This window comes from Condylura cristata, unplaced genomic scaffold (genome assembly GCF_000260355.1).
Source record: "Condylura cristata isolate star-nosed mole 26May11 unplaced genomic scaffold, ConCri1.0 scaffold00002, whole genome shotgun sequence".
Classification (NCBI taxonomy): domain Eukaryota; kingdom Metazoa; phylum Chordata; class Mammalia; order Eulipotyphla; family Talpidae; genus Condylura; species Condylura cristata.
The window spans coordinates 15,134,560-15,160,874 of NW_004567103.1; the positions used below are offsets into that span (position 1 = coordinate 15,134,560).

Here is a 26,315-nt window from a genome sequence, read left to right on the forward strand (position 1 = left end):
GGAAAAACAGCTTACCTTCATCTGCATGTAACCCTGAGGGTCAAGAAACTTATTTCTTATCAGGCATAAGGTATTTCTTTCAATAGACTAGGGATTTGGCTAGGAGTATTGTCTGTAATGTATGTATTATCTTAAAAGAAACTCCCTTTTCAATTGAAGAAAAAATGTCTCTTAAAACCTAGCCCTTAAATTGTTTTAATTTCAATTCTTTCTAAATGACTGGATCTGATAAATCTTTTTTGTGTGCAATATCATAATCTTCACAAATGAAGTCAATTTAACTCAGATTTCCATTTGCTCATGCTCCTCATTAACCTTTTGCAATAACAAGTCATCTAAGTAACACATACACACAAGTATGTATGCTACTGTAAATTTAAGCTGTCCAAAAATTCTGGGAAACTCTTATCACCATGGCAATTCCAAAAAGAAACAAGACAAGGTCCTAACTGAAGGTTTCTTCTGCAGCTAGCTAACACATACATGCTATCATGCAAATACAAGTTTCATAAGTGGTGACTGGTGTGAAAGAATGTACTGGCAAGCCTCCTCTTAGAAAAAATGAAGAAATGAGGACGCCTTGTGTATGTTTCCGCCACTGAGCGCATGTCCTTGAAGCAAAATCACGAGGTGGTACAAGTAAACAGAAGAAGAGATAGCCCTTTCAATCAATTTTTAAGAACAACATATCAAGGCAAAATTTAATACCATAAATTTCACCCATTTTAAGTGAAAAACTCAACAATTTTAAAGTAACTTTAACAAGTTGAACAGCCACCATCACAATCTAGTTTTAGAATATTTATTTCATTACCCTCGGAGACAACTTGTGCCCATTTACAGTAACTGCCAGTTCCCAGCTCCACCCCAACACCAGTGAATCCACTTTTGTCTCTTTCATCAAATTTCCCTTTCCAAATCAGGATAAGAAGAAAAAAAAAGTCTGAGCATATAGCCTGTAAATTGAAGGCTCCTATTTACTGAAGAACCCACCCTATCTAAATAGTCTTTGAGATTCTCAAGGGAGGGCTGGGAGTCTTAAATACTAGCAGAGCCTGTTAAATTCGGGCTGAGTTAGTGTAGTCTTTCAGATTTAATTATCTCTCTAGTTAGAGATAACAGAGTTAGAAGGGACTTGGATAGTGAAAGAATATTACAGGCATGCTATCTTAACTAAGAATATCTCCATCTCCAAAGTTCAAAAAATAAACAAAAACTAATTTTCAGGTGAAAAGGTAACCTCGTAAGCATTCTTATAAATTCAGTTATAGATTTTTGCTTAAGAGATGTCAGTGATAGACCATTTCTTTAATGAGCTTGAAATATGTATGTCCTGAAAATATAGGTTGGGCATTTTCCTCCCAAGTTCTCAGATGTATATTATTCTAGAGTATTTTGAGTACAGTAAATATATTAAACTATCATATTTTCAGTTGACCAAATACTTTTCTAGCTATTTCCTACTCCCTGGAATCTATGTATTTTAAGAAAGCTTAAATTTGAGGTTTATCTTTCTTCCATCCTGATTTCCAGGTATTCTTCCCTCTGGAAGGAACACTTCCCAGGAATACATACCTTCCCAGAAATTTACTAGGAACTTTACAAGGGGCCTTTTTATACTTGAAAGAGAAAACTGTTTCATCAAGTGATGATGAGAAATTAAAAAAAAGAAAATCTAACCCAGACAGGATTCTATGTTTGGAGAAGTTCATTCATGGTCCTCTTTTAACTTGAAATATTGGTCACAAAGATTCCTCAAAAAGTTATTTTATACTTATGCAGGAAACTGATATTTGCTGTTTTTTTGTTTTTTTTTTTAAGTCCCTCCGTTAATAAAAACAAATGTTGATTTTGTGTCTTTGATGTGTTGAGCATTTTATAGACCATAGAGTTCAAATTACCCCATGGCAGTTACTGAAGGTAGAACTTTTGGAGAAAACAAGCATTTGCAGAAATAAACATTTTGCTGGTAGCTTTTCATAGTTCCTCAAAGCAAACGGGAGGCCTGCATAACTAGAAGCAAAGCTTTGAGTTTGGGTCTCTCAGGAGTTACAGAAGAAAAGTTGTAGTCTCGCTCCCTTTGAAGAGCTTTAAAAACAAGGCTGACTTGTGTTTTGTCTGAAAAGGAACTGAGGTGATGATGAGTCGCTAAATGCTGAAAACTTCTTAGATCCCATTTCGACTTCTGAGTTGAGAGGGAAAACGGGAGAATTTTAAATGGTAACTTTCCACATTCTCCGAGTATATAACAATTGAAATATTTTTTTTAAAAAGCTGGCAGGGGGACTGGAGGCGGGGAATTCTGATGAACTAATGTCTACAAGAAAAAAAAAAAAGTGAAAAGGCAAGGCAAGACTGCAGTAAGGCAAAACTGTACGTGGTCTCATCTCAGATCAGAGACCAATGCGACCTTCTGCAGTACGTGGGACACAGACCACCTGGGCAGCGACGCGAAGCTCTTTCTCTGCAGACCTTCAGTTTGTCAACTACTGACCTCACTCCCCAGAAAAGCAAGACTTTCCTGCATACTTTTAAAGAGCAAACTGCTTCTTTGTCTCAGAGCCGCTCCTGCAATACTGTGGGTCCTTAGTAGGTGCCCATGAAAACGCACCTCTCCACCCCATCCCCCACCTTGCTTCCCCTTCCTCTGCTAGCCACCTCCACGGAAACCGGCAGGTACAGGGTTTAGAAGTCTGGAACAGGAGCTGTGAGCGCAAAGAAAGTAAGTCCCAAGTCATTGCCCATCAGGCCAAAGAAAGGGAACGGGAAGAAAGACGGCCCCGCCCAGGGACGGCAAAGTCTTCATTCCTCCAGCTGCAAGGTAGTGGCTACTTATGGTTTTTCTCCCCCAAAATACACTCCTATGAGCAGAGTTTTTTTTCTTCTTTCCTAGAGGTGACGCAATGTCCTCAACCACCCCCCATCCCAATAAAAGAAAAGGGACCCGGCGGGTGGGACGCGCCACCCTTTGCTTCACAGCCCCTCCCTTTCCTCCCTGTCTAACCCTTTCCAGCCGCTTCCTATCCCTCCTCGCTCAACCCCCCAAAAGTTTCGCGACCGCAGAGGAAACCAAAAAAAGTTTTGCCCGAACCCTGGCGGGCGATCAACCTCTCTTTTGTTCGTGGCGAACCCACAGCCCCCCTGACGTCACCTGGAGCCCCGGCCAATGGGCGCGCGGTCGCCGGCCGCGGCGGCGGGGGGCGGGGCGGGGGGGAGTCCGGCGGGTCCCTCCTCCCCGGTGCCCAGGGCCCGGCTGGGGGCGGGAGGGGACCGTCCCTTATAAACCCCGGCTCTCGGGGCTCGGCCGCCCGCGCCGGCTGCGCAGTGCTGGGGAAGACGGGGATCCCCGGGCGCGAGCCGAAGAGAGGGGACCTGCAGCCCCAACTTCCCTCGTGCGCTTCTTCCCCTCTGTCCCTTCACCAGTTCCCTTCCCCTTCCCCCTGCCTCTACCTCCTCCGAGGCTCCCACCCCCGGGAGGCACAGGAAGGGACTCGCGCTAGCTGCCAACCGAACCAAACTTGGTGGCAGCTTGCCTACTGGTGAGGGCGTCTCACCCCCACCTTCTCAAGATGCTCAGGGGTACGGGGTCCGGGCTCCTGCTGCTGGCCGTCCTGTGCCTGGGGACTGCGGTGCCCTCCACCCGAGTCTCCAAGAGCAAGAGGCAGGCTCAGCAAATCATTATGCCCCAGGCCCCGGTGTCTGTCGGCCAAAGCAAGCGTGAGTACTGACCGCGGGCTGTCAGGGAAGCAACTGTCTCAGGGATGGGACCGTAAAGTCAGCCAAAGTTGTGGCTGAAGTTGCGCGCGCGCGCGTGGAGTGTGTGCGCGCCTTAGTGACTGCACACAAAAGGTGACTGGGTTGAGAAGGCTGGTTGTGAGGGTCTAGGGTAAAATCTTGCTTTGGAGGATGGGGCGCTGGACCGCCCCCGGGGCTCCTATCACTCAACAAGCCCAGGTCGTGCTTCTGTGAATTAATCCAATTTGTCTTTAAAGGAAACCAAAGACTATGCCTTTAATATTTCCATTGGGGTCAATGGAGCCATTAAACTTATTTTCTTTGTTAGTGAATAATTGGCTAAATATTTTCAAACTGGGGGTGGGAAGAGTATAGTCGCATAGTTGTCTTGTTCCTCACAAACTTGAAAGAGATGTAATTGCTTTGAGGCCCCTCTGAATACTTCTCTAAGAACAGAGATCGGAATTCCTCTTCCAGTCTTTCAAAGACACCCTCTTTCCCTGGACTGAAGGAAATTGTCTTGAAGTTGCCCTTCTTGACTTATTACCCCAAAGAGCATTGAAGTCCCTCGCCTGGTCTTAAAATGTAATTCCACTTATCTCCTTTTCAAAATGTTTCCCCTCTTTTGATGTAGACCCCTGGCCAGATGGAAATGACATCACTGTATAACATTTAGCTAAGTGGAAAGAAAAAAATAAATAAATAAAACGAACGCCTAAAGAGCTCCAATACACTTTAGATAGTGTATAAATTTTATGGAAACATGTTTTGTTTTCCTGTTTTCTGGTGATTATTTTTCTATGTTTGATGTGTTGGCTCAGCAATTTAGTGGTGCAAGGCTTTATTTAGAATTTGAAAAAAGGAATTGCAAATATATTAACTTTTTCTTTCAATTCTTTACAGCTGGTTGTTACGATAATGGGAAACATTACCAGATTAACCAGCAATGGGAACGAACCTACCTGGGCAATGCCTTGGTTTGTACATGTTACGGAGGAAGCCGGGGTTTCAACTGCGAGAGCAAACCCGAACGTAAGTGGTAGGAGACAGGTCATTCGTATCCTTGATGAATGGAGCAGAGCTCTTCATTAAATTTAGTAGTAAAACTACAGGTACCATTTTCTCAATAGGAGTTTCTATTTCCTCCTTAAAAATGTTAGTAACTGCTTGCATTTGCTTTTACATGCTTCCTTTACCTTTTAAACTCAATCTTCCCAAACTAGTCTTGTTTCATGCTCCTTAAGTTTTGATAAGAAATAAAAAAATGTGTTTTGTTAAAAAAAAAAATGCTTGTGAAACTTTATTAGAAAGTAAGTCCAAACCTTCCACTGTAACATGATGAGTCAGAAACTACTTTGGACACTCTATTAAGAAGTGCTTAGTTTGACACAAGATCTCTACCCACTTAAAAGTTCTCATTCCTTTGTGGTCATGGGTACTTTTTTTTTCTTTGTAAGATATATTTTCTCTTACAGAGAAACACTGGTTAAGTCTAAACTGGAAATAGGAGTCTTAAGTGCCAGTGCTTGGTAGAGACAGGCGTCTTCAAACTGCTTTTTCTGTGGGACTTGTTTGACTTCCTGGGTCAGAGATAAAAATCTGAAGTCCTTTACTATCTCACCCGTCTTGAGGTAGTGCTTCATGTGACTTTTCCATAAGGGCCTGAAACTCCTTTAGAAAAGAAAGAAATTTACAGAAAATTTGAGAAGTCGCCAAAGGTCAAACACTGAGGTCTCATTAGAGTCCAGGATAAAATCTAGGGCGTTTCCTTTGATTTTTTTAGAACTCCTAGCTGTCCTGTGCTACTCACAGAACAGAAACATGAATTTTCCTCTGGGTGGGATCGGCGGCATAGAGAAGCTTTGACATATGCAAGGCTCACATGCACTTTCCTCTCCCCTCAGCTGAAGAGACTTGCTTTGACAAGTACACTGGGAATACCTACCGCGTGGGTGACACCTATGAACGCCCTAAGGACTCCATGATCTGGGACTGTACCTGTATCGGGGCTGGGCGAGGGAGAATAAGCTGCACCATTGCAAGTAAGAAATCATGTGAACATGTCATGTATGAATTTCTCTACTGCTCTCACTTCCTCTGTCACTGACTAGGTATTCCTGTCTTGGGGACTTACCACTCATGGTCAGGTATTCTTTTGTGGTCACACAAATGGTTCTGGGCTTTAGTGGAATTGGTATTTAGTCAGTATGGATTTGTGAGAGAGGAGGGAAAGGAGAGAGAAAGTACATAGAGTTACCCAGTGAATTTCTTGGTTTCTATTCCAGCAAGATATACTTAAAGGAGTTGCCCTTTTTACATGACCTGGGCCTTTTCAAGCCAGAGAGATCATGTGGTTATCTGTTGATTGGGAGAATGATCACAGATCGTGAGTTAACCATTGTGTGGTCTGCTCTTGTTGGCGTGCCAAGACCTCTTGCATCTCATGGAAGCAATCTTGTTCCCTTGTGCCTAATAGTATATCCAGAAAGCAGATGACTCTCCAGGGACCATCATATGATGTGATTAGCCCAGTGGTTTCCAAGGAACTTTGGAAACTGGGGCTGACTCATCAATTCTAGTTTAGCTAAGGCAGTCTCTCCGGTATGATTCACTGGTTTATCAATAGATCCTATTCACATGGCATTTAATTGTTAAAAATTCACCTTTTAAAATAAATTACTTTAAAGTTTTCTGTCTCAATGAGCAAGTCAGCTCCTTGTGAATAGGCCCATTGAGTTTTCCCCATCTTAATGTTAGGATTTATTCAAGTTTTTTTGTAAATCTTGTGTCACTGGTCCATTGAATTTACAATCTAGTGGACAGTTCAGCCTTGGGATGTACTATTGATTTCCACACTTGATTATATAAATGACATTTCTCCCGTAGGGTAAAATGCAGGTTCCACACTCAGGCAAGCTGGAATGTTTTGTCAGGCTCAACCTACTGTGTCTGTGGAGAGGCCTTTGCTTACCAGCCTTTCTTTTCAGCTTTAGGACCCAATTTCCTGTGATCTCCTTGAACCAGGATTTATGACCTCTATGTTTGCTGTTTGGTTTTCTCTGTGGTTTCCCATTGTGCTTAATAAACACATTTAATGGAATGACACAAAGTAACTAGACCTGTTAATTTTTCCCATCTCCAATGGGAATAGCAGTTATCTGTATCTTTACTTTGCCTAACCTACGTACCTACTTGGGACAACCATGAGACTTTTTCTTTTTTTTTTAAGTATTACCTGCCCTGTTCTCTCTGACATTTGCTCATTATCTTGAACAGACCGCTGCCATGAGGGGGGTCAGTCCTACAAGATCGGTGACACCTGGAGGAGACCCCATGAAACTGGAGGTTACATGTTAGAATGTGTGTGTCTCGGGAATGGGAAAGGAGAGTGGACTTGTAAGCCCATAGGTATGTGGACTTAAGGGATGGGTGGGGAGTGGGGATACATCATCATAGTGTTGGGCTGAACCAAAATCTGTACCAACACGACATCTGAATTTCAGTGTAAAAAAATAATGAAATGAAATTTTATTTCAAATAATGAACTGGTATATAATCTATAATTCCCCTAAAGGAAGTCAGTCAAGTACTAGCCCTGTGTAGAAATCTCAATTCTATTTCAAAAGCACAAGATATAATTGAAAGCCTTTGCTACTCACTGATCACAAGTTCCTCCTTGGTCAAGACATAAATTATTTAAAGGAAAAAAATGACACTTTTGGCATATTTCTTTATCGGAATGCACTGGACTGAGACACAAAATAATATGTGCTTTCCCACTTTGGTAACTCCATTTATAAAAATTAGCTTCTGGGCCCTCCCTGGTGGCGCAGCGGGTTAAAGCACAGCACAAAGAAGCTTAAACCACTTCCGCATGAGTTCCAATCCCTGCCTGCCCCGGAGGAGATCCACATGGCGAGGCAGACCTCTCCTGACCTGCCCGCTGCTCCCCTCAGCAATGTACTTCATCCATCTGCCTGTTCTGTACCCACTCTGTCTCTGGTGGATCCTCTCACCCTCTGCATATCTGGCTTGTACCCCAGTTCTGTACGAATAAATAAATAAATCTTAAAAAAAAAAATTAGCTTCTTTTTGGCTTCAATCATCAGTTGAACTCTACAGGTTTGAATCTCAAAGCTTCTGCCTATACATTTCACTCTCCCTCTTACTGTTCTCTAATTTGGTGTTTAATTTGCTTTGTGGTTTCTGTTTTTACAGAAACCTAAATTTTTCAATGATTTATTTTATTTAGACGTTGTAATTGGTCATTTAGATCGGAATTTTCCAGATTTGGTCCATTCTACCCTGGATACATATACATTCTATACACCCAAACTACCAGTATGAAAAATGGTAGTAGTTGAAAATAGCAACCTATGTACTTACTAGAACAGAATTTTCTGCCTGCTAACTTGGGTTGAGCTTTCTTTTGCTTTGGTTACTTGCTGTGTTCTTAGTTACAGAGTGTGTCTTTCCTTTTGAACAGAGTACCACTTAAAAAATGTGGCTGGATTTTTGCTTACACAATGCACTTTAAATTACAGGGAAACTGCACAATTCAAAGTAACCCATTTTTTCCTTTTTTTTCTCCAAAATTTCCTACAGCTGAGAAATGTTTTGATCATACGGCTGGGACTTCCTACGTTGTTGGTGAAACCTGGGAGAAGCCCTACCAAGGCTGGATGATGGTGGACTGTACTTGTCTGGGAGAAGGCAATGGGCGTATCACCTGTACCTCGCGAAGTATGTTTTCCATCTTTTTGTTAAAAAGCTGGTCACGTATTATTTTCTAGATTCCTAGAAAGAAGTGGAAAGTGATCACTTAAAATACACCCAGGACATCAACTTTTAGATGTCAAGAAAAATTCCATGGTCAACTCATTTTGCTTCTTCAAGGAAAACTGCATTTTGAAAAATCTGAGTTCACTAAGGTCAAATGTCCCCATGAATCAGAAGATTCGTTGTAAATGTTTAAGTTATCACTGAGTTATTTCCCAAGTGTTAGGAAGCCATTAAAATAATCACCTTGCAGGGATAGGTGATATAGAATGGAGCAAAACGCCATTGGGTTAAATGTATATACACAAAATTGTAAATTCCTTAAGTACTATCCCTTAGGTTAACAGTATTTATCTTCTCCAGAGGTAGGAATGGTTGATCTTGCCTGGTGCTTTGAAAGACTTATTAGTGCTACCTGCTCTCAGGCATCTTTGATCTTTGTGAGGTGTTACTTTTGTGGTTCAAGGCTCCTTCTTTGAACTTTTAAACTAACAAACAATTTTTGAATTTGTTGAACAAATCAGCCATCACCTATTGGTCTTATAAATAAATTAAAAATCAAGTCAAAATATTTGCCACGTATTTGACTAGTCCAGCTTGAAATATTTCATGGTCTTAAAATGCTCCTCATTCAAATTTAAATTCATTGCTCACAAAAAAATAAACCTCTCATGGAAAGTGATGACAATTCTGACCAAATGTTTCCCAGAAACTTTCCAGTTCACTCATTCTTTTGTAGCTAAAATGTTTCCGAGATCATCAGCTTCCCGAGACTTTGGCAGTTATGTTTTAGTTTAAGACATTAGATGTCTAACTCAAACTCTTATTCATTATTTCTTGGGAGAAGTTTCTCCAAGAAAGTCATTTATTCCATGAAACTTTAGTAGTTCCTTTTTATACATGTTGGTTTACAAAGGTGAATTGGGTCTTTTACCCAATTGTCAAACAGTACTTCGTAAGTAGGTGAAGGGGATGGGAAGACTTACATGTATTGATCATCTACAAAACACAGTATTAAGAATTTCAAGACAAATTCTGTAAATAATGCTTTGGAGGGAAAGACAATACACTTGGGAGGGAAAGGGTATTGGGGAAAAGCTACAATCAGCAGTGACACCTTCATTCAGCCTTTTCTGTGGATGGATCAATGTGAATGTGTATTTGCTTTTTAATTCATATCTACTGTCTAATTACTTTTTTCCTCAGTGCAGCAACTTTCTGATTCACAAATAAATCTTCTAAACTAGATTAGAATTATAACAATTACTTGCCAGATAATTAATAAAGTTACCAGCTATTTTACATTGATAATCCTACTTTTTCATGGAACACAGCACTTCAAGAGACCATTATGGTTTTAAATGAGGGTCAGGGAAGGAGTTTGGGTATAGATGAGAACATTCTAGTCAACTAAATAGGTATTCCCTAAATTTTTCTTTCAGCATAACAAATGAAGAAAGAGTTGCATCTATTTATTAATAGCTTCTTTGGGGCAATGGGGAAACTTTTTGAGACCTACTTGTCTCCCTAGTGTTTCTGGTTTCCTAAAGATAACCCCCTATGGAAAGGCATGTCATATACAGTAATTACGGAGAAAAGCTAGGAGACTGTGAGGAGAGAGGGAAGAATAGAAAGTCAATGAATGAAATTGGTTAGAAAGAACCGTGTGAAAAGTATTAAAAAAATCAATTAAGGAAAAATGATGAAATTTTTGGCAAACAGACAAGTGAAACTAGACTAAATCATACAATTCTGTTTCTTCTCCAGCAAATACAATCTCATCCTTCAGAAGCTTAATAACTGTGGAGCCACAGCTGAATATAAATATCACCAAAAATTAAAACACCAGCCTTTAAACTACTGTATTCTTTTTTTAAAATTTAAACAGAGCTTTTGCTAAGTGACCTGATTTCCATATTTTAACATTTCCTTTCTGACACAGATAGATGCAATGACCAGGACACTAAGACCTCCTACAGAATTGGGGACACCTGGAGCAAGAAGGACAACAGGGGAAATCTGTTGCAGTGCATCTGTACTGGCAACGGAAGAGGGGAGTGGAAGTGTGAGAGGCACGCATCTCTGCAGACGTCAACCGGTGAGGCTTGGGGCAGGGCCAGAGATCAGAATGCATCTAAAAATGTTTCTGCAAATCCATCTTTCCCTTGACATGCCATTTGAGGTTGCTTTGCAATGTTTTGGCTGCTTCATGGAGTTCATTTACATACTGCTAGCAATTAAAACTTTGTTTCATATCAGGTCTTCAATTTAGATAAGAATGAAATGAAAATAGATTTTAGGAGGACAAAGATCACTACCCCAACAGATAAAACTGATGTTTTGGGGAAATGCTAATACCATACAAGTGACACAATTTAAATATCTGGAAATATAAACATCTCTACATATGCACATAGATAACACCTACTCATACACATGGATAGGCATTTTGAATTTCTGAAACTCATTTTAGTGGAAAAGAGAGAGTTATAATAAGTTCTATAATGACATGATTCTTTTGCTAGGAATGAGGGAAAATTAGATTTATTCTTTTTTTAAAATAGAATATATTTCCTTGTCCTGATATTCAGCTCAGCTCTCTTTATAGTGGAGACAATCCTTTCTGTGTGGTTTCCATACTGTAGCAAGCTTTGTGCACTCCATAAAGTAATATGCAATCATTTTCTTCATGTTTGTCGTTCACAATTTGAGAAATTGAGGTGGTGTCCTGTGATGAGCATGAATGACACAATAGATGAAGAAGTTTTAATTATTTCTGGACAAGTTTAATAACTGGAAATGGATCTTTGCATTGTAGCTTGTAAGGGTATGAAGCAAGAAATATGGCTGTCAGTGGGGGTTGTACTTTTGTTATTATTCTTATATGTTTTGTTCAAATTTTCACTGCATGATATGTTAGCGTTATTGTTTAGCAGTCAATCATTTAGCTAAACAATTATTTTTTGGATTTTTCTCCTTTTTTGATGAGTTTTTATCTCTTTCTGAGCACTTATAATGGTGAATAAGATTTGAAAATATCTTTGAGTTATTTGATTATTGTATGGAAAATTGTTGCTAACTAAAACCAGAAACAATTATAAACACCAATCCATGGAAAAATAGCAGCTTCTTGAATAATATCACTTCATTCAGTGTCGTTTTGTTTTAATAATTATGAGAAAAAAGAAATCCCAGATGATGTTGAAACAAATGATATCATGCAAAACTTTGCATGTTATTTCGCATGACATTATAGTTTGCAAAGAAACTATTGAGCTTATTAGGTGATGACTTCCTGTAGTTTCAGTTACAAGGTTAGTTGAGGTTAAGTAAGATAAGCATTCAATAAATGTTAACTATTTTATTAATGTTGCCAATATTTTATTGAAAAATGTTATGTTTTTCAAAACTGAGAGACACTGGACTTTTTTAAAAAAGAAATTGTGCTTACAGGATCTTTATATTGTTTTGCATTGTCTCTCTCTGGGTATAGGAGTTGGGGGGTATATTGAATATAAATGTTTCCCCAATATGTGTGACTTTAGAATCCATCTGTGAATTGCTTTTGCGTTCAGCAAAACTTACGGAGATGCTGGGCCTCCCTGGTAGCCTAGGGGTTAAGTCTTAGCACTATCACTGCTACATCCTGAGTTTGTTCCCCCTCAAGGAGGTGACTCACATGGCACAGCAGACCTCTCCTGTCTTGCCACTGTTCCCCTCATCAGTGTATTTCAGTAGATTTGCCTGATCTGCTCCCCACTCTGTCTCTGGTGAACCCTTTTAACTCTTATACCCCTAGCCTAACCCCAGTTCTTCTATGCATAAGTACATACATACATAAATAAATGCATAAGTAAATAAATCTTTAAAATGAAAAGAGATGCTGTAGTCAGTCTACCTAATCAGTTCTGACTTGTGGGGTTGGCCTTCAAGAGAACAGATTTCCAAGCATTTAATGAAAAGATGAACATAGTCTACTGTCATACTCTGAAAGGAAGACTATTTTAAAAGGACTGATTCGTTTTAAAAGAAAAAAAAAACAAAAACAGAATTCTCATATAATCCTACAGAGAAACAAAATAAAGAAGGAGCAATTTCTGGAGCATCCAATATGGCCACCAGGGCACCTTGGATGCAAGCTATGCAGGTAGCACGAAGTCAGCTACGGAATGACAGGGGATTCTCAAACAATGTCAGGAGTGATATATTGCGTTTATGGGAGCTAGCCAGAGAAGAATGGCGAGACAGCCACTCCAGGTGAAGAGAAAAGCGGGTGAACAGTACAGGATGTGTGATGAGTAGGTAAATGCCACAGAGCATAGCACAAGAGAGGTGCTGGTGAGAAGTGAGCGGAAAGGAGGAGAGGTGTGACGGATTATGAAGGCATGGACAGTGAGCTTCCTGCCTTGAGGTAGAAGTTGTTGAAGGCATGTGTCTGTGTCTGTGATTTGAAAATACAGTCCCAGCAGCTCCAGAGGAAGATGGACATAGATTCTTTTGTGGGTTATATCCTAGTCTGAATGCAAACGCTAACAGAACAAAAGTCTTTACAGTACCAGGTTCGTAAAATCATGGATTTCAGAATAATCCTTACAGAAACTCTACAATTCTGACTCCAGAAAGCAGCTAATTGTTGGATGAGTTCTTAGCCAGCTTTGTGACTTCCCTTTCTCATCCCTTTAGGAACTGGTCCCATCTCAGATGTCCGAACGGCCATTTACCAGCCCCAGCCTCACCCGCAGCCGGTTCCATATGGTCACTGTGTCACGGACAGCGGCGTGGTATATTCTGTGGGGATGCAGTGGCTGAAGACACAAGGGAACAAACAGATGCTTTGCACTTGCCTGGGCAACGGCGTCAGCTGCCAGGAGACAGGTTTGCACTATCTTTTCAAAAACTAGTAGTCATAACTTTTATATTTTTTACATTTTTGAAGAGTAGTACATTTATTTTCAAAAAATATGAACTAAAACAAGTAAGAAAAGCTTATAATCTAACCATCCTCTGATAACAAACTGAATTGGCAATCTTTTTAATCTGTGTGGTTTTCTTTCCTATGGTGATGACTGACCTGCTGTGTATTATCTTTATTTGTCTAAAATGTTCTGATGAGGGTTGCTTTCTCAATCGCTAATCACCCATATTTTATACTGTTAAGTCTCACGTTTCTGGAATTTTGGTGTCTTTCGATAACCTCTGAATCTCTTCTGAGCTACAGGAATGGTAGTCACTAACACAGTAAAAATTGGTGCGTTTGACTTTTCCCCTAGAACAGCCTCATGTATTAAGTCCTATGTTACCAACAAAGATATCAATATCCCTTCAGTAACCTCCAAGCAGAATCCTTAATCATATACCTTTGCAAATGGAGAAACTCAGGCTTCCTAGCAAAGCTAGGTGACAAAGGACACCAGCCAGAGAATTCACCTTATCTCTAGCCACAAAACACCCAGCTGACCCATTCTTCCTTTGAGGGCACAAGCTGTCTTTCATTGATGCTATAAATAGGCAACGACTGGTAGAACTTGAACACAGCTCTGTTTACTCAGATCCTTTTGGTTGTGCTTGCAGCTGTCACCCAGACTTTCGGTGGCAACTCAAATGGGGAGCCATGTGTCTTGCCATTCACCTACAATGGCAGAACCTTCTACTCCTGCACCACAGAAGGGCGACAGGATGGACATCTCTGGTGCAGCACAACTTCCAATTATGAACAAGACCAGAAGTATTCTTTCTGTACAGACCATAGTGGTAAGGAACCCAAAGGGGCAAACTAGTTTCTCATGCCTTGTTTTTATTTGCCAGTGTTCTAGCCACTAAGGTTCGGTGGCATAAGAATTATTCCTTTAGTTCAATCTTGACCCAAGAGACATGAAGCCCACCTAGCAGCTAAAAATCTTTCCATGTTCTCCAGTCCCCTTGGGAAATGACACCAAGGAAAAAGTCCTCCCATTATTTAATTTTACACTTTGGGATTATGATGTGATTAAAAGATACTTGCATATTAAAACCAGTGAATGCTCCCACAGGCTTGCGGAATACCCCAAACAGATGCCAGAGTGTCTTTGCTTCTCTTCTGGTTAAAACTATGTTTTAATATTTGGAGAGTGGGGGGTGGCTGGGAAAATAAGAGCAAAAATTGTATTCAAATCTATTTTGAAGGTGACAGTGAAAACATCAAGGAAACTTAAAACCATATTTTTGGTCATCTATACTGAGATAGACTCTTTGAACTACTAGGAATGAAAACTTGACTCCTTCAACCTTTTGGTAGTCGTGCCCTTCTGTACATGAAAAGCGCAGTCATATCGTTTTCTTTCTGTTTACGTTTTGGACAGTTTTGGTTCAAACCCGAGGTGGAAATTCCAACGGTGCCTTGTGCCACTTCCCCTTCTTATACAACAACCACAACTACACTGACTGCACCTCTGAGGGCAGACGAGACAACATGAAATGGTGTGGAACCACACTTAACTACGATGCCGACCAGAAGTTTGGATTCTGCCCCATGGCTGGTAAGTTGATGTTCTAGGAGACAACCATTTATGGAGCAAGACTAGAATCCTATCTAACATTCCTATTTCACACATTAAGACTTAACTGAAGACAGCTGAAGCTTTCATGATATATATATACATGTATGATATATACATGTACGATATATATGTGCAAATGATATATACACATACATATATGTATGCACGTACCGCTTGATGTACACATCTATGTGATAAACCTACACATGCCGTTTATTGGTGCATGTGTGTACACATGTATGTACACAAGCACATATATTTATATGACCACATATATAAGATTTATATGACTACATGTTTTTAAATAACATTGATGTAACTTAATGTCCAAAATCATAAATTCAATAAAAATGCTTTTTTAAAGTCTGGAAATAGAAATTTTACATAGTTTTGTATTTTGTAGAGCGCACACAACTGAAAGGCATAAAGTATAAAATATTTTGTACATAAATGATTGCTATAGTTACAGACCTACAATATTCACATGATTTTGGTCCAACCACCCTAAGTCCATCACTTTCTACATACCCAAAATGACCAAAAGTTTATGTTTTCTGGGAAGTATGGGATCTCTTAAAAAAAAAAAAAAAAACCAGGGTGAGACTTCTAGTTTGTATAAATGGAAGAAGTTTACTTTGGGTTTACTTTGGGTTTCCAATTTCAGAAGCCCATTGATTTGGTTTTCCAAATCGATGTTTCCGAAAACATTTGGTTTTTCAGTTGTAAAGTCAAGAACCTGTGCACTATACATTGTCAAGTGTGAACATGGTGCAAAAGAAATAAGGAGAAAACTACTTCTTTTTATTTCTCTTATATCATCAAAAGAGAAGGCTGGGTTTACAAGGCAATCACATTTTCCCATGCGATTCTATATCCATGCACATCATTGATCACTAAACAGAGTCAGAAATCAAGGGAACTAGAAAAGGCTATAAAACAACAGTCCAATGCGCGCTTCTAGAACAGACCACCATGGAGGGTGCTGTGGTACTTCTTTTTAAATGAGAATTCTTAGGGTAACCAAACTGGACTGATCATATTCTCACCGTTTTAGACCTTGTCATCATTTACACAGTGCGCATTTCTTGTCCATTTGCCCACAGCCCATGAGGAAATCTGCACGACCAACGAAGGCGTCATGTACCGCATTGGAGATGAGTGGGATAAGCAGCATGATATGGGCCACATGATGAAGTGCACGTGTGTCGGGAACGGGCGTGGCGAGTGGACTTGCGTCGCCTACTCCCAGCTCCGAGGTATGCTTGCCTGTTGCTCAGAATCCTGGGGAGGAAACAACTTTCAGAAGCAGACTAACGTGAAGACTGCACTTTACCAAGAGCGGGTGCCACACTATTCCATTAGTCCACTGTGCTGGATATGCCTCGTGTGTTAGGCAGCCAGTTCAGAAAAGCTGGCGGAGCCATTCTAAGATGCTGAAACATTCCCAGGATGTAGGCACTTAAACGGAGCCAAAAAAGATGACTTCAAAGGCTAGAACAGAATCATTTGATCCTTTTAGCTTTTAGTTCTGCTCCTGGGTACATGTCTGGAAAAGACTGGATAATTTCTGTACAGAAAAGAGACTTTGCTATTCTAAAATATGATCTTTCCAGACCCCAATTTTAAGGAGACAAGTAATAGAGAGACCAATTTCTTTTGTTCAGATTAGATTTTCTCCTTTGGGCCCAGGTATATAATACAGGGAAGTTGATTTATTGAAACTATTTTAGTTTTTCTGTTTGGCTTATTTGAAAAGTAAGATTTAGGTAGAACTCTGAACTAATAAATCGTTCATGTAACCAGTATGTTGACATTAGCTGAACTTGTTCTCTTTTTGTGGTGTCCAGTGGGTAATGAATCCAGGAGTAATAGTAATTACATGTGATGTTGCAGAGGTAAAAGAGACCTTAGAAAGGAAACAGACCAGATTAGGCATCCTATCTCAAAGAGGGAGAGCATGTTTCTCAGGATTTCTCAAGAGTTAGTAGCAGAGTTAGACTAATTACAAATGTGGTAGGTATTTGAATATTTCCCAAATCCAAATCTCTCTCCCCCCTGCCATTCCAGGGATCACAACCTTGCACCCTGCTGGTGCTCTCTAAGTATGTTCAGCCTTTCTCCTACTTTTCATAACAGAGACCTGAAGAATATTATCAACTAAACAAGAGCTTTCCTAAATGTGAGACCTGTGTTCCATCAGAAGTTGGTTTTCCATAGGATGATGCTTTTGACACAATCATTAGTTATATAGACGTTGTCTTTGAGCACATACAAGTTTATAAAGAAGAATTTTGTTTTGGAAAAAAATTGTATCACTGATTATGCTTTAAAAAAAAATGTTGACTCTATGCCAGCAAAAAATTATTTTAATGAGAGGAGTTGGCAATTTAGTGGAAGGAACTATACGCTTTGAAAACCAATTTCTATTTCATCTGGGAAACTTAGCATAGCTCTCTGCCCACCCCACTGCTTCCTAAACAGATCAGTGCATTGTTGACGACATCACCTACAACGTGAATGAAACGTTTCACAAGCGGCACGAAGAGGGCCACATGCTGAATTGTACCTGCTTTGGTCAAGGCCGGGGCAGGTGGAAGTGTGACCCCATCGGTAAGTAGCCTCATTTCTCTAGATGGATTTGAACACTGAGAAAAATTAGCCAGTTCCAAATTAGGCGAGTTATTTGATATTACATGATTGAAGTGGACCCCAGGCTTAGATCAGAGGCTTGCACAGAGCTTTGCAAAGGCTTTTTTCTAATCTTGATATTGGTAGTCATCTAACGTTGCTGGGTTTGGTATCAAATGATGGTTTAGTATCATTGAGTGGAATTCATTTCTTGTTTCTGAATCATAAAGACAGTCCACATTCTGAAAGAAATCTTCTCCTTGCTGACTGTGCAATAGCATGGCCAAATGGTTATATGGGTCAATACCTCCCCCAAAGTATTTTTCTTGGCTGCCCTTTATAATAGATCTGAGCAAACAGTGAGGGTTGAGCCTCAAAGAGCTCTGTGACCAGCTTTAAGGTAATCCATTAATTCTCCTTTATGGAAAGTGACAGGTTACTCTCTGAGAAAACAAACTGATCAGATGAGTTTGTTTGACCTGAGATTGCCAAACTGGAGAGTTTCTTAGAAGCTGCTCAGCAAACACTCATAGTTAAAATCTAGTTTCATATACATGTAAAATTAAGCCCTCCCGATTTAGAAGATGTCTCTTAGTGACATTTTCCAATTCGTTGTCCTTGCTCTCTGAACGGTAAACCAGTTGCCTTGGGATGGGTAACATGCAATATCTGATCTTCAAATAAATATTCAGAATAACATGTATTGAAATGTAAATCCTAGTGGTTTTATTTAGAATTAGAGTCCTTTTAGGAAATAAAATAGTCCTTCCAGTGGGTACTAGTTTTATCACTCTTTATCCTGTAAGGTAACAGATATGAACAAAATATATTTTCCACTGCTTAGATTCAGAACGACAGTTACAATATCTATTGAAACTAAGACTATATGCTGTAACACGCTGAAATTAAATATGTAACTTTAAGTCGTTGAGCTGCTTATCTTTTATTTGCATGCATTTTAGACCAATGCCAGGATTCAGAAAGCCGGAAATTTTATCAAATTGGAGACTCGTGGGAGAAGTTCGTGCACGGTGTCAGGTACCAGTGCTACTGCTATGGGCGTGGCATTGGGGAGTGGCATTGCCAGCCCTTACAGACATACCCAGGTAAGCAGCTCTGTTACTGTAAGTGGAGAACTGTGGACCACTTATCAAAACAGTATAGCTTCCCTGTTCATTAATATGCTGGTTATCGAAATAGCATCAAAATAGTATAGCTTCCCTGTTCATTAATATGCTGGTTATCAAATCAGAATTATCTCCAACCTAAGTTGAATCTCCTCCCTTCCCATCCTTTTCTCATATCTTTATCCAATCAGATTCCTAGATAAAAGGATATTCCTTTCTTCACAATCAAGTAAAAGGTGTGAAAGGTTATGAAAATGTGCCTGTGTGCAAATTTGTTTCTTAACACTGTAAAACATTCTGTTTGGTTAAAATAAATGCTAATGTTATCTCACGGCCATACATGGACATAGAAACCATGAGGTGAGCTATGCTATGAGTAAATATTGGGGGTTTGAGTTATGCTTCTTAACAGAGAAATACATAAGGAAATTATATGATATACGCTATAGAGTACATGTTCATTCAGTGTTTCATCTAGACCTTCCTTGTGCCCCTGTTTTCATTTAGTTGATCAGTTGGAGTCTGGAACAAAATATCCTGGGTCAACAGTTGAGTAACTCAGCTAGTTCTCTGACTACACAGTTCAGATCCTTTCAACTGTTCATGGCCAGGTTTTTTCAGGTCAGAGGACAAAATGCTTAGCTGCGGTGTTACTCATTCAGTTTCGGAAAGAAAATTTAGTTTAATTTTCATTGAATGATTAATTTTCATGAGGTGTGTTGATCACAAAACTCATTCTTTAGCATCAGCTCTTTGAGCAACTACTGACAAGGTGTCAACCCGCCTAGACTTCTGTTAACTCCAGACTTGAAACATGGCCACTGTTGAAAAACAAATGGGGAGATTCTTTGGTGTGAGACTCTACCGGGAACAGAAGTTATATTGATTTGACTTCACCTCTCCAGGGTATGGAACAATTTGGCCAAAGACAGGGATGACCCAGACACAGGTTCCAACTCTGTCTATGCCATTAAAAATTTATGTGTCCAGCTTCACTCATTATTTCCTCATCTCTAAAATGGGGCAATTTAAAATTCTTAGTCATGATAATGTCATTCTAGAGTAAGTGGGTCTGGAGAGTAGGGTCCTTGGGTTCACTCTGGGAAAGGTTTCATCAGAGCTCCCCTTTCAATGGCCCGCAGTGAGTTTCTCCATGAAACAGACAAGTTATATTTAAAAGAGCAGGGACAGAAGGACACTTGTATAGATACAAGTGGGCAGAAGGGGCTGCCCCAAAAGGGGCAGGTTTGCTAAGAGAGAGGCCTATATGGTCACAGGCAGGGGGCCCTGAGAGCTACCTCCTCTGAGGGAGGTCGAAAGGGCCAGGTTTGCTAAGAGAGAGGCCTGCATGGTCACAGGGGGCCCTGAGAGCTACCTCCTCTGAGGGAGGTCCGTGAAAAGAAGGCCTGGCCTGGTACAGTTAGGTACAGAGGCTGAGAGAGGATTCACTAGAGACATAGTGGGGAGCAGAACAGGCCGACTGACGAAGTACACTGCTGAGGGGAGCAGTGGGTGGGTCAGGAGAGGTCTACCCCATGTGGGTCACTTCTGGGGATACTGAAGTGGCTTTAGCTTCTCGAGGCTGTGCTTTAACCCGCTGTGTCACCAGGGAATGCTCAGCATTAGGTTTTATCATCTTTCCATAGGAAGGGGCTCATCTTTGTGGGTAGATGGTTTGTTCCTTCATCTCCATGTCTTCTCCTTCAGGTCTGTGCCCTTGACACTCCTTACAGTATTCTGATTATTTCTGTAGCTGGATTAATTAATGGCTTGTTAATCCTTCTCCCCCCACCTCCTTTTGTGAGTCTTGTGATGCTACCTCTCCAGTTTTTCTATTCTTATCCTCCATCAGTACCAACATAATCATCTATGATCTGAAATTCTACACTGTTCCTACAAACTTGGAAGACCTCCTGCTCTCCCCAACCCTCAAATATTGACAGGACAACTGGGGTGATGCTGCTTTAACAGGCTCATAGTAGTTTGGCCTGGCTCGAATTTTGTGGTACTTTTGGGTGTAGAAGCAATTTACAATTTTTATTTAATTTTTTAAAGCCTATTAGAATTCTGTTGACAGAATTATCATAAATTCAGAAAGTATTTAATTATTTGTTTTTTGATGACACAAGAAAGGGATAAAAACTTCTAAAGAAATGCTCTCTTAGCTTCTAGTTTTTATCAGTGCAGCAATTTATAGCAAATGTTTTCCTCCTCAGTCATTTCTTCGGAATTTCTCTCTCTCTTAAAATACGCCTGTCCATACAGCGGCACATTATAAAATGACATATGCTGGGAAGAACTGCTTCTGTGTTGAAGTTTTACATGTTGACCTTGCTCCTGCTCTTTCAAAAGGGTATCAGAGGAGACCTTTGAACACAGAGGGAATTTAAGGGGTTAAGGATTAGCATTTCCCCCTCAGTTTGGAGCTTATCTGTACTTCTGGTTTATTCAGTGACTCTCACCTCCAATGTGGGACTTGAAGAATGTGGGAAGAAGACAAGAACAGAGAATTCCAGAAGATAGTCTCTGAGTCTTGCCCTGTTTGTTTCTCCGCAGAGGGTCTGGTAGAGTTGTTCAAACTAACAGAAGATAAGAAGCATTTGGTTTGTCAATAAGCAATTAGGAAAGCACAGATCTCAGTAAACTAGAGGGAAAAAAAGGTCCAAGTCACCAACTGTAAATGTTTAACTTCTCCAGGGTCACTGTTACTGGAAATTATTCGTGTTGGACTTAATTTATTTTAAGCTTTAATTTCTTTTCTTTTTTTTTTTTTTTTTTAAGATTTATGTATGCATACAGAACTGGGGTACAGGCCAGAGGTGCAGGGGCGATGAGAGGATTCACCAAAGATTGAGTGGGGAGCAGAACAGGCAGATCAATGAAGTACACTGCTGAGGGGAGCAGCGGGTGGGTCAGGAGAGGTCTACCCGCCATGGGGGTCACCTCCGGAGCTGGAGATCAAACTCACACGGAGCGGCTGTGGCTCGTTTGCAGTGCTGCGTCCTAAACCGTCACTCCACCGAGGGCCCCTTGTGTTGGACTTATTTTAAACTGGTTTTAGAAGCATAGACATTGTGTCATTTTTTTTTTTTAAGATTTATTTTTACTTTGTGCATACAGAACTGGGGTACAGGCCAGAGGCTCAGGGGCGGTGAGAGGCTTCACCAGAGACAGAGCGGGGAGCAGAACAGGCAGATTGACGAAGTACACTGCTGAGGGGAGCAGCGGGCGGGTCAGGAGAGGTCTGCCACGCCATGTGGATCTCCTCCGGGGCAGGCGGGGAGCAACTCATGAGGAAGTGGCTTAAGCTTCTTTGTGTTGTGCTTTAACCCGCTGTGCCACCAGGGAGGGCCCCATTGTGTCATATTTTTATAACTATTTTCTTCATAATCTAATCATATTGCCTAAGGGAGGGAGTAAAATTTTGACAAAGATGAATAAGCTACTTAGGTTAATTTGAACATTTTTACCATCTAATCAATTTTGAAAGGATTATCAAAAGTTTAAGTGTACATAATGAAAATAAAACCAGAATTTTCAGACTTCCTATCTTGAAATTAAATAAATAAGGGAGATGATAAGAGGAATTTAACTGACATTGGAAATAAGGAGAATTAATAATTAATTAAAATAACTAAATGACAATGTTTATTTTCAATAATAATAATTAAAATAAAAACAGTACAGCAGACACTGGATAAAAATGTGCCAAATATATGATATTCCACTTATGTTCATCAGTTTTCTAGGTGATTTACTAGGTGAATCCTAGTACAAACCTAGATTTGAAAGTAGTATTTGAAGTTTTAGAAAGAAAAGTAACTTCTGTAGTTTTGTATTTTTCTCTCCTATAATATTTGCTCCTGTGCACATGGAGCAAGATTGAATTTAACAGTAGGATGTAAAATGTGTATTGCCTTTCTAAAACCATCCTGCATTCCTTTTAATTGAACCATCATACATTCCTTTTAATTAAAGGCTATTTTTTAAGAGCAGGCTTAGATTCACAGCACCATTTGAGACAATGGCCCATCATTATCACCACAGGCCATGGTTTACAGTAAGGATCACTCTTGTTATTGTGCATTCTTTGGCCTCATAAATTTGTCCCCTCAAAATCATGATTGCCAAACAAAACAGACCACGTCTCTTTACCTGAGGCATTAGTGTAGCATTTCTTGAAAGCATTGACGTTAAAGCTTTTGTCAAGACATTCCTACAACTTGCAAATATGCATGAATGCTTTAAATAGTCATATCTCTAAAAATTTGCTTCAATGTTAGCCTTTAAAACACACCTTAAAGACAGTGCAGCCGAGCTACCCCAGCCACTGCAGCGTGAGTTTGATCCCTGGCCAAGGAACTGATCCACATGGCATAGCAGATCTTTCCTATTGTGCCCATTGCCCCCCTCAGCACTGTATTTCAGTGGATCAGCCTGTCTGCTCCCCGCTCTGTCTCTGGTGAATCCTCTCCCCACCCTCACCTCTGGCCTGTACCCCAGTTCTTGTATGCATAAATACATCCTTAAAACAGAAAAATACCTGTATTTGTGAGGCTCTTCATCATCAGGAGTAATCAAAGAGGGAGGTAGAAATGATTTCTACAATTGATTACATACAGCAAATCCCCCATTGTGTCCTATGAAATGGGAAACTAAGAATTTTATTGGTGAGTGCTGGTTTTCATCTGACTTGGGAATATGTGCATTAAGTGAATTAAGATTCAAAAGATATTTGCTAGTCTTCAGCCAGCTGTGAGTTATTCCCCCTCTGGAAGTGAGTCTGTTATTCTAGACCTTTGAATCCACACAGACACTGGAGTTGTGTGGTTATTCTGCTAGAGGAAACTTTGTTTTCACAGAGAATTTAACAGCCAGGGTAATAATTAAATTTGGGAATTGATATTTTTTTCCTTAGAGCTTTCAAAAAACTTAAGCTTGTTAATAACCTGGTGAAGTTCATAATTAAGCACGCAAAATTTTGCTATTATATGGTGGGAATTAGAAACTCATGGAAATGTTATTACCACAGTTTGACAACTTTATTTTTGTTTCTAGTAAGTCAGGCATTGATTGACATTAAAAAAGTCAGTATGAAAAAAAAAAGTCAGTATGTTAGTCTGCAAGCTATGTTGTAGACTCTAAACAGAGTCTACAGTATTAAGAAATTTATTCCACCTCCCTTATTTTGCTTTAAAAAAGAAAAGGAACCGAATCCCTACTTCACATTTTATGGGTTACAGCCTTACTAGTCCTGATGTAGAAATACTGAAGTTAGGTATACTTCAAAATGTCATTTCAATTCATATTTGCTTTTGAAAAAATACTGTGTTTGGTGTCAATAATTTGACCAACCAATGGAATGATTTTTAGAGTATTCCTCTCAAATAAAAATAATGTTCAAGCATTTTTTTCCAAACTGTTAGGATGCTTAGACTGATAAATAAAACCGAGTCTTTAATTATTACCTTGTCTATTTGTCTAAGCATCTACCCCCATTTAGAAATGTGTTTGTTTTACATCATGTTGTGTGGCCTTTGGAATGTTGTTTCCTTCCATAGATAGCAGACACATTCTTGATGAAATCTCCACAAACTAGGATTTGCTTCAAAAAGACTCAGTATAATAAATAAATGAAATTGGAGTTCTCTATTATATTATTTGTGTTAGACTAGCTTCATAATTTCCTCACAATTCTTGCTTTAAAAATTGAGAAAATCAACCTAAGAGATAGGTTTTTTTTTATTTGCTGTGAACATGTTCTATTTGCAGTTTTCATGTGAAAGACAACCACTTATCAACAACAACAAAAAAAATTGTTGCAATGATCGCCAATGTCAGTATATAAAAGATCAGCCCCACATGATTTTTACTATCCTCACATTTTCTGATAAGCAGACATGATAGCCAAATGTCACCTTTTCTTTTTCAGGTTCAACTGGTCCTGTCCAGGTCATCATCACAGAGACACCCAGTCAACCTAATTCTCACCCCATTCACTGGAATGCCCCAGAATCCTCTCACATTACCAAGTACATTCTCAGATGGAAACCTGTGAGTATTCTACTAGGGAACCTTGAGTGCTATTTCCTGAAATGAACAAATTCTCAAATTATTTTCATCTTTTTAGATAACAGATCTGGTTAGCTGTTTATCTAGTATTTATTTTGTTTAATAACCAAATAATATGGTCATCAGACTGACATAGATTTAGCTTTTGGGGGCATTTAGAACAATTTATGGTCTTTATGTCAAAAAGATCACCTGAGCAGGACTTAGCAATGATAGTGCTTAAAATTACTCATCCCTAATACAGGAAGAAAGTCTAAACTTTCACATGTCTTGTAACCACATAAAGGAAAAATTACTTCCACCATTTCTGCAATTTGAAAACCAAATAGCTATATCTTTCACTTGCTTCACTTTCAAAGTGATGATTTCTGAAAGACTTATTTTTGAGTCTCTGAAATTATTTAGAGAGAAGGGGAAAAAATGATGAGAGGAAAGGACAATAGTTGTTTTTTTTTTTTTTAATGATCCTTGTGGTTTTCTAAGAAGCAGCATCTAGAAATTGAAGCAACCACATTTTAAAGCATATTGGTCTATTAAGCTTTATTCCTCCTACCCTTTCCACTCTGTCTTTGAAAGTCATGATGCATACTTTGAGGAACACTAAATTAAACACTGGAGAAAAAATGACTTTTTAATTGAAACTATTGGTTTCTAGCAATTTTCATGCAGTGGGATTTAAACTCTTCTGGAAAATCTCAAGCTTCTTTTTCTCCTTTTAGTCTCTTTTGTCACGTTTTTAGCATGTTAAACCATTTGCAGGGCTTGGTATCTGGCAATGTCGGTGGAATCTACATTTTGCCTCCAATTCCTTCTTATCTTTTATCCGGCTATCACCAATTTTGTTTACTTTAAACTTGACTCTGAACTGTCATAATAAGGCACATTTACAGTGATGTATAAAGTGTACATTAATTGGAAACTCCTTAGAGCGTGACAGTGATGCATTTCTTTGAAGTTTTTAGCAATTTAAGCATCTCAGTTCCACTGAAACACCTGACTCAGATATCTTCTCCCAGGCCATAAGACAGTCATTACAACTTATAGCTACAGTTTGTAATAGTTACAAATATTAAGTTCTCTTCCTTGCTCAAATTTTTTCAGGTTTTTCTTTACTATATATCACCTGAGAGTTAATTTTTGCATTCTTTCCAATGGAAAAGCTAATCCCAAAAGTTCATATTTCATAAAATGATTTCACTAAATCTGAGCTAATGATAAGATTGTGAATCATTTCAGTCCTCTCCGCCCCCCTCCCCAACCCCGTGGTATAACTGAGTTAAAATTGGAACTTAAAGAGTACTGGGATTACTTCCATTCATTCCACAAAAAGAAATTGGTACTTGAATATTTGAATTATTGAGGAACTGGTTGACCGGATCATTTTTGCAAATCATTGAGCATTAAAAGTACATTTTGATTTATATATTAGGTTAGAATA

General features: G+C 39.5%; 1 protein-coding gene across 12 annotated transcripts in view; it reads left to right on the forward strand.

Moving 5' to 3' along the window:
* The first annotated feature begins 3,316 nt into the window (after nucleotides 1–3,316).
* The window catches only part of FN1 (fibronectin 1), a 66,832-nt gene continuing 43,833 nt past the window's right edge, over nucleotides 3,317–26,315 (forward strand). For 8 of the 12 annotated variants that reach the window (XM_012726797.1, XM_012726806.1, XM_012726800.1 and 5 more), the window contains exons 1-13: nucleotides 3,326–3,717; nucleotides 4,639–4,767; nucleotides 5,640–5,777; nucleotides 7,012–7,143; nucleotides 8,341–8,478; nucleotides 10,457–10,612; nucleotides 13,198–13,389; nucleotides 14,086–14,265; nucleotides 14,853–15,029; nucleotides 16,154–16,306; nucleotides 17,532–17,660; nucleotides 18,641–18,784; nucleotides 24,738–24,859. In XM_012726797.1, the coding sequence (XP_012582251.1) occupies nucleotides 3,570–3,717; nucleotides 4,639–4,767; nucleotides 5,640–5,777; nucleotides 7,012–7,143; nucleotides 8,341–8,478; nucleotides 10,457–10,612; nucleotides 13,198–13,389; nucleotides 14,086–14,265; nucleotides 14,853–15,029; nucleotides 16,154–16,306; nucleotides 17,532–17,660; nucleotides 18,641–18,784; nucleotides 24,738–24,859 (1,938 nt within the window). In that variant the 5' untranslated portion in view covers nucleotides 3,326–3,569. Of the gene's footprint in view, nucleotides 3,718–4,638; nucleotides 4,768–5,639; nucleotides 5,778–7,011; nucleotides 7,144–8,340; nucleotides 8,479–10,456; nucleotides 10,613–13,197; nucleotides 13,390–14,085; nucleotides 14,266–14,852; nucleotides 15,030–16,153; nucleotides 16,307–17,531; nucleotides 17,661–18,640; nucleotides 18,785–24,737; nucleotides 24,860–26,315 lie in introns of all 12 variants that reach the window. The other 4 variants (XM_004674316.2, XM_012726812.1, XM_004674320.2 and 1 more) reach the window with 2 other exon arrangements.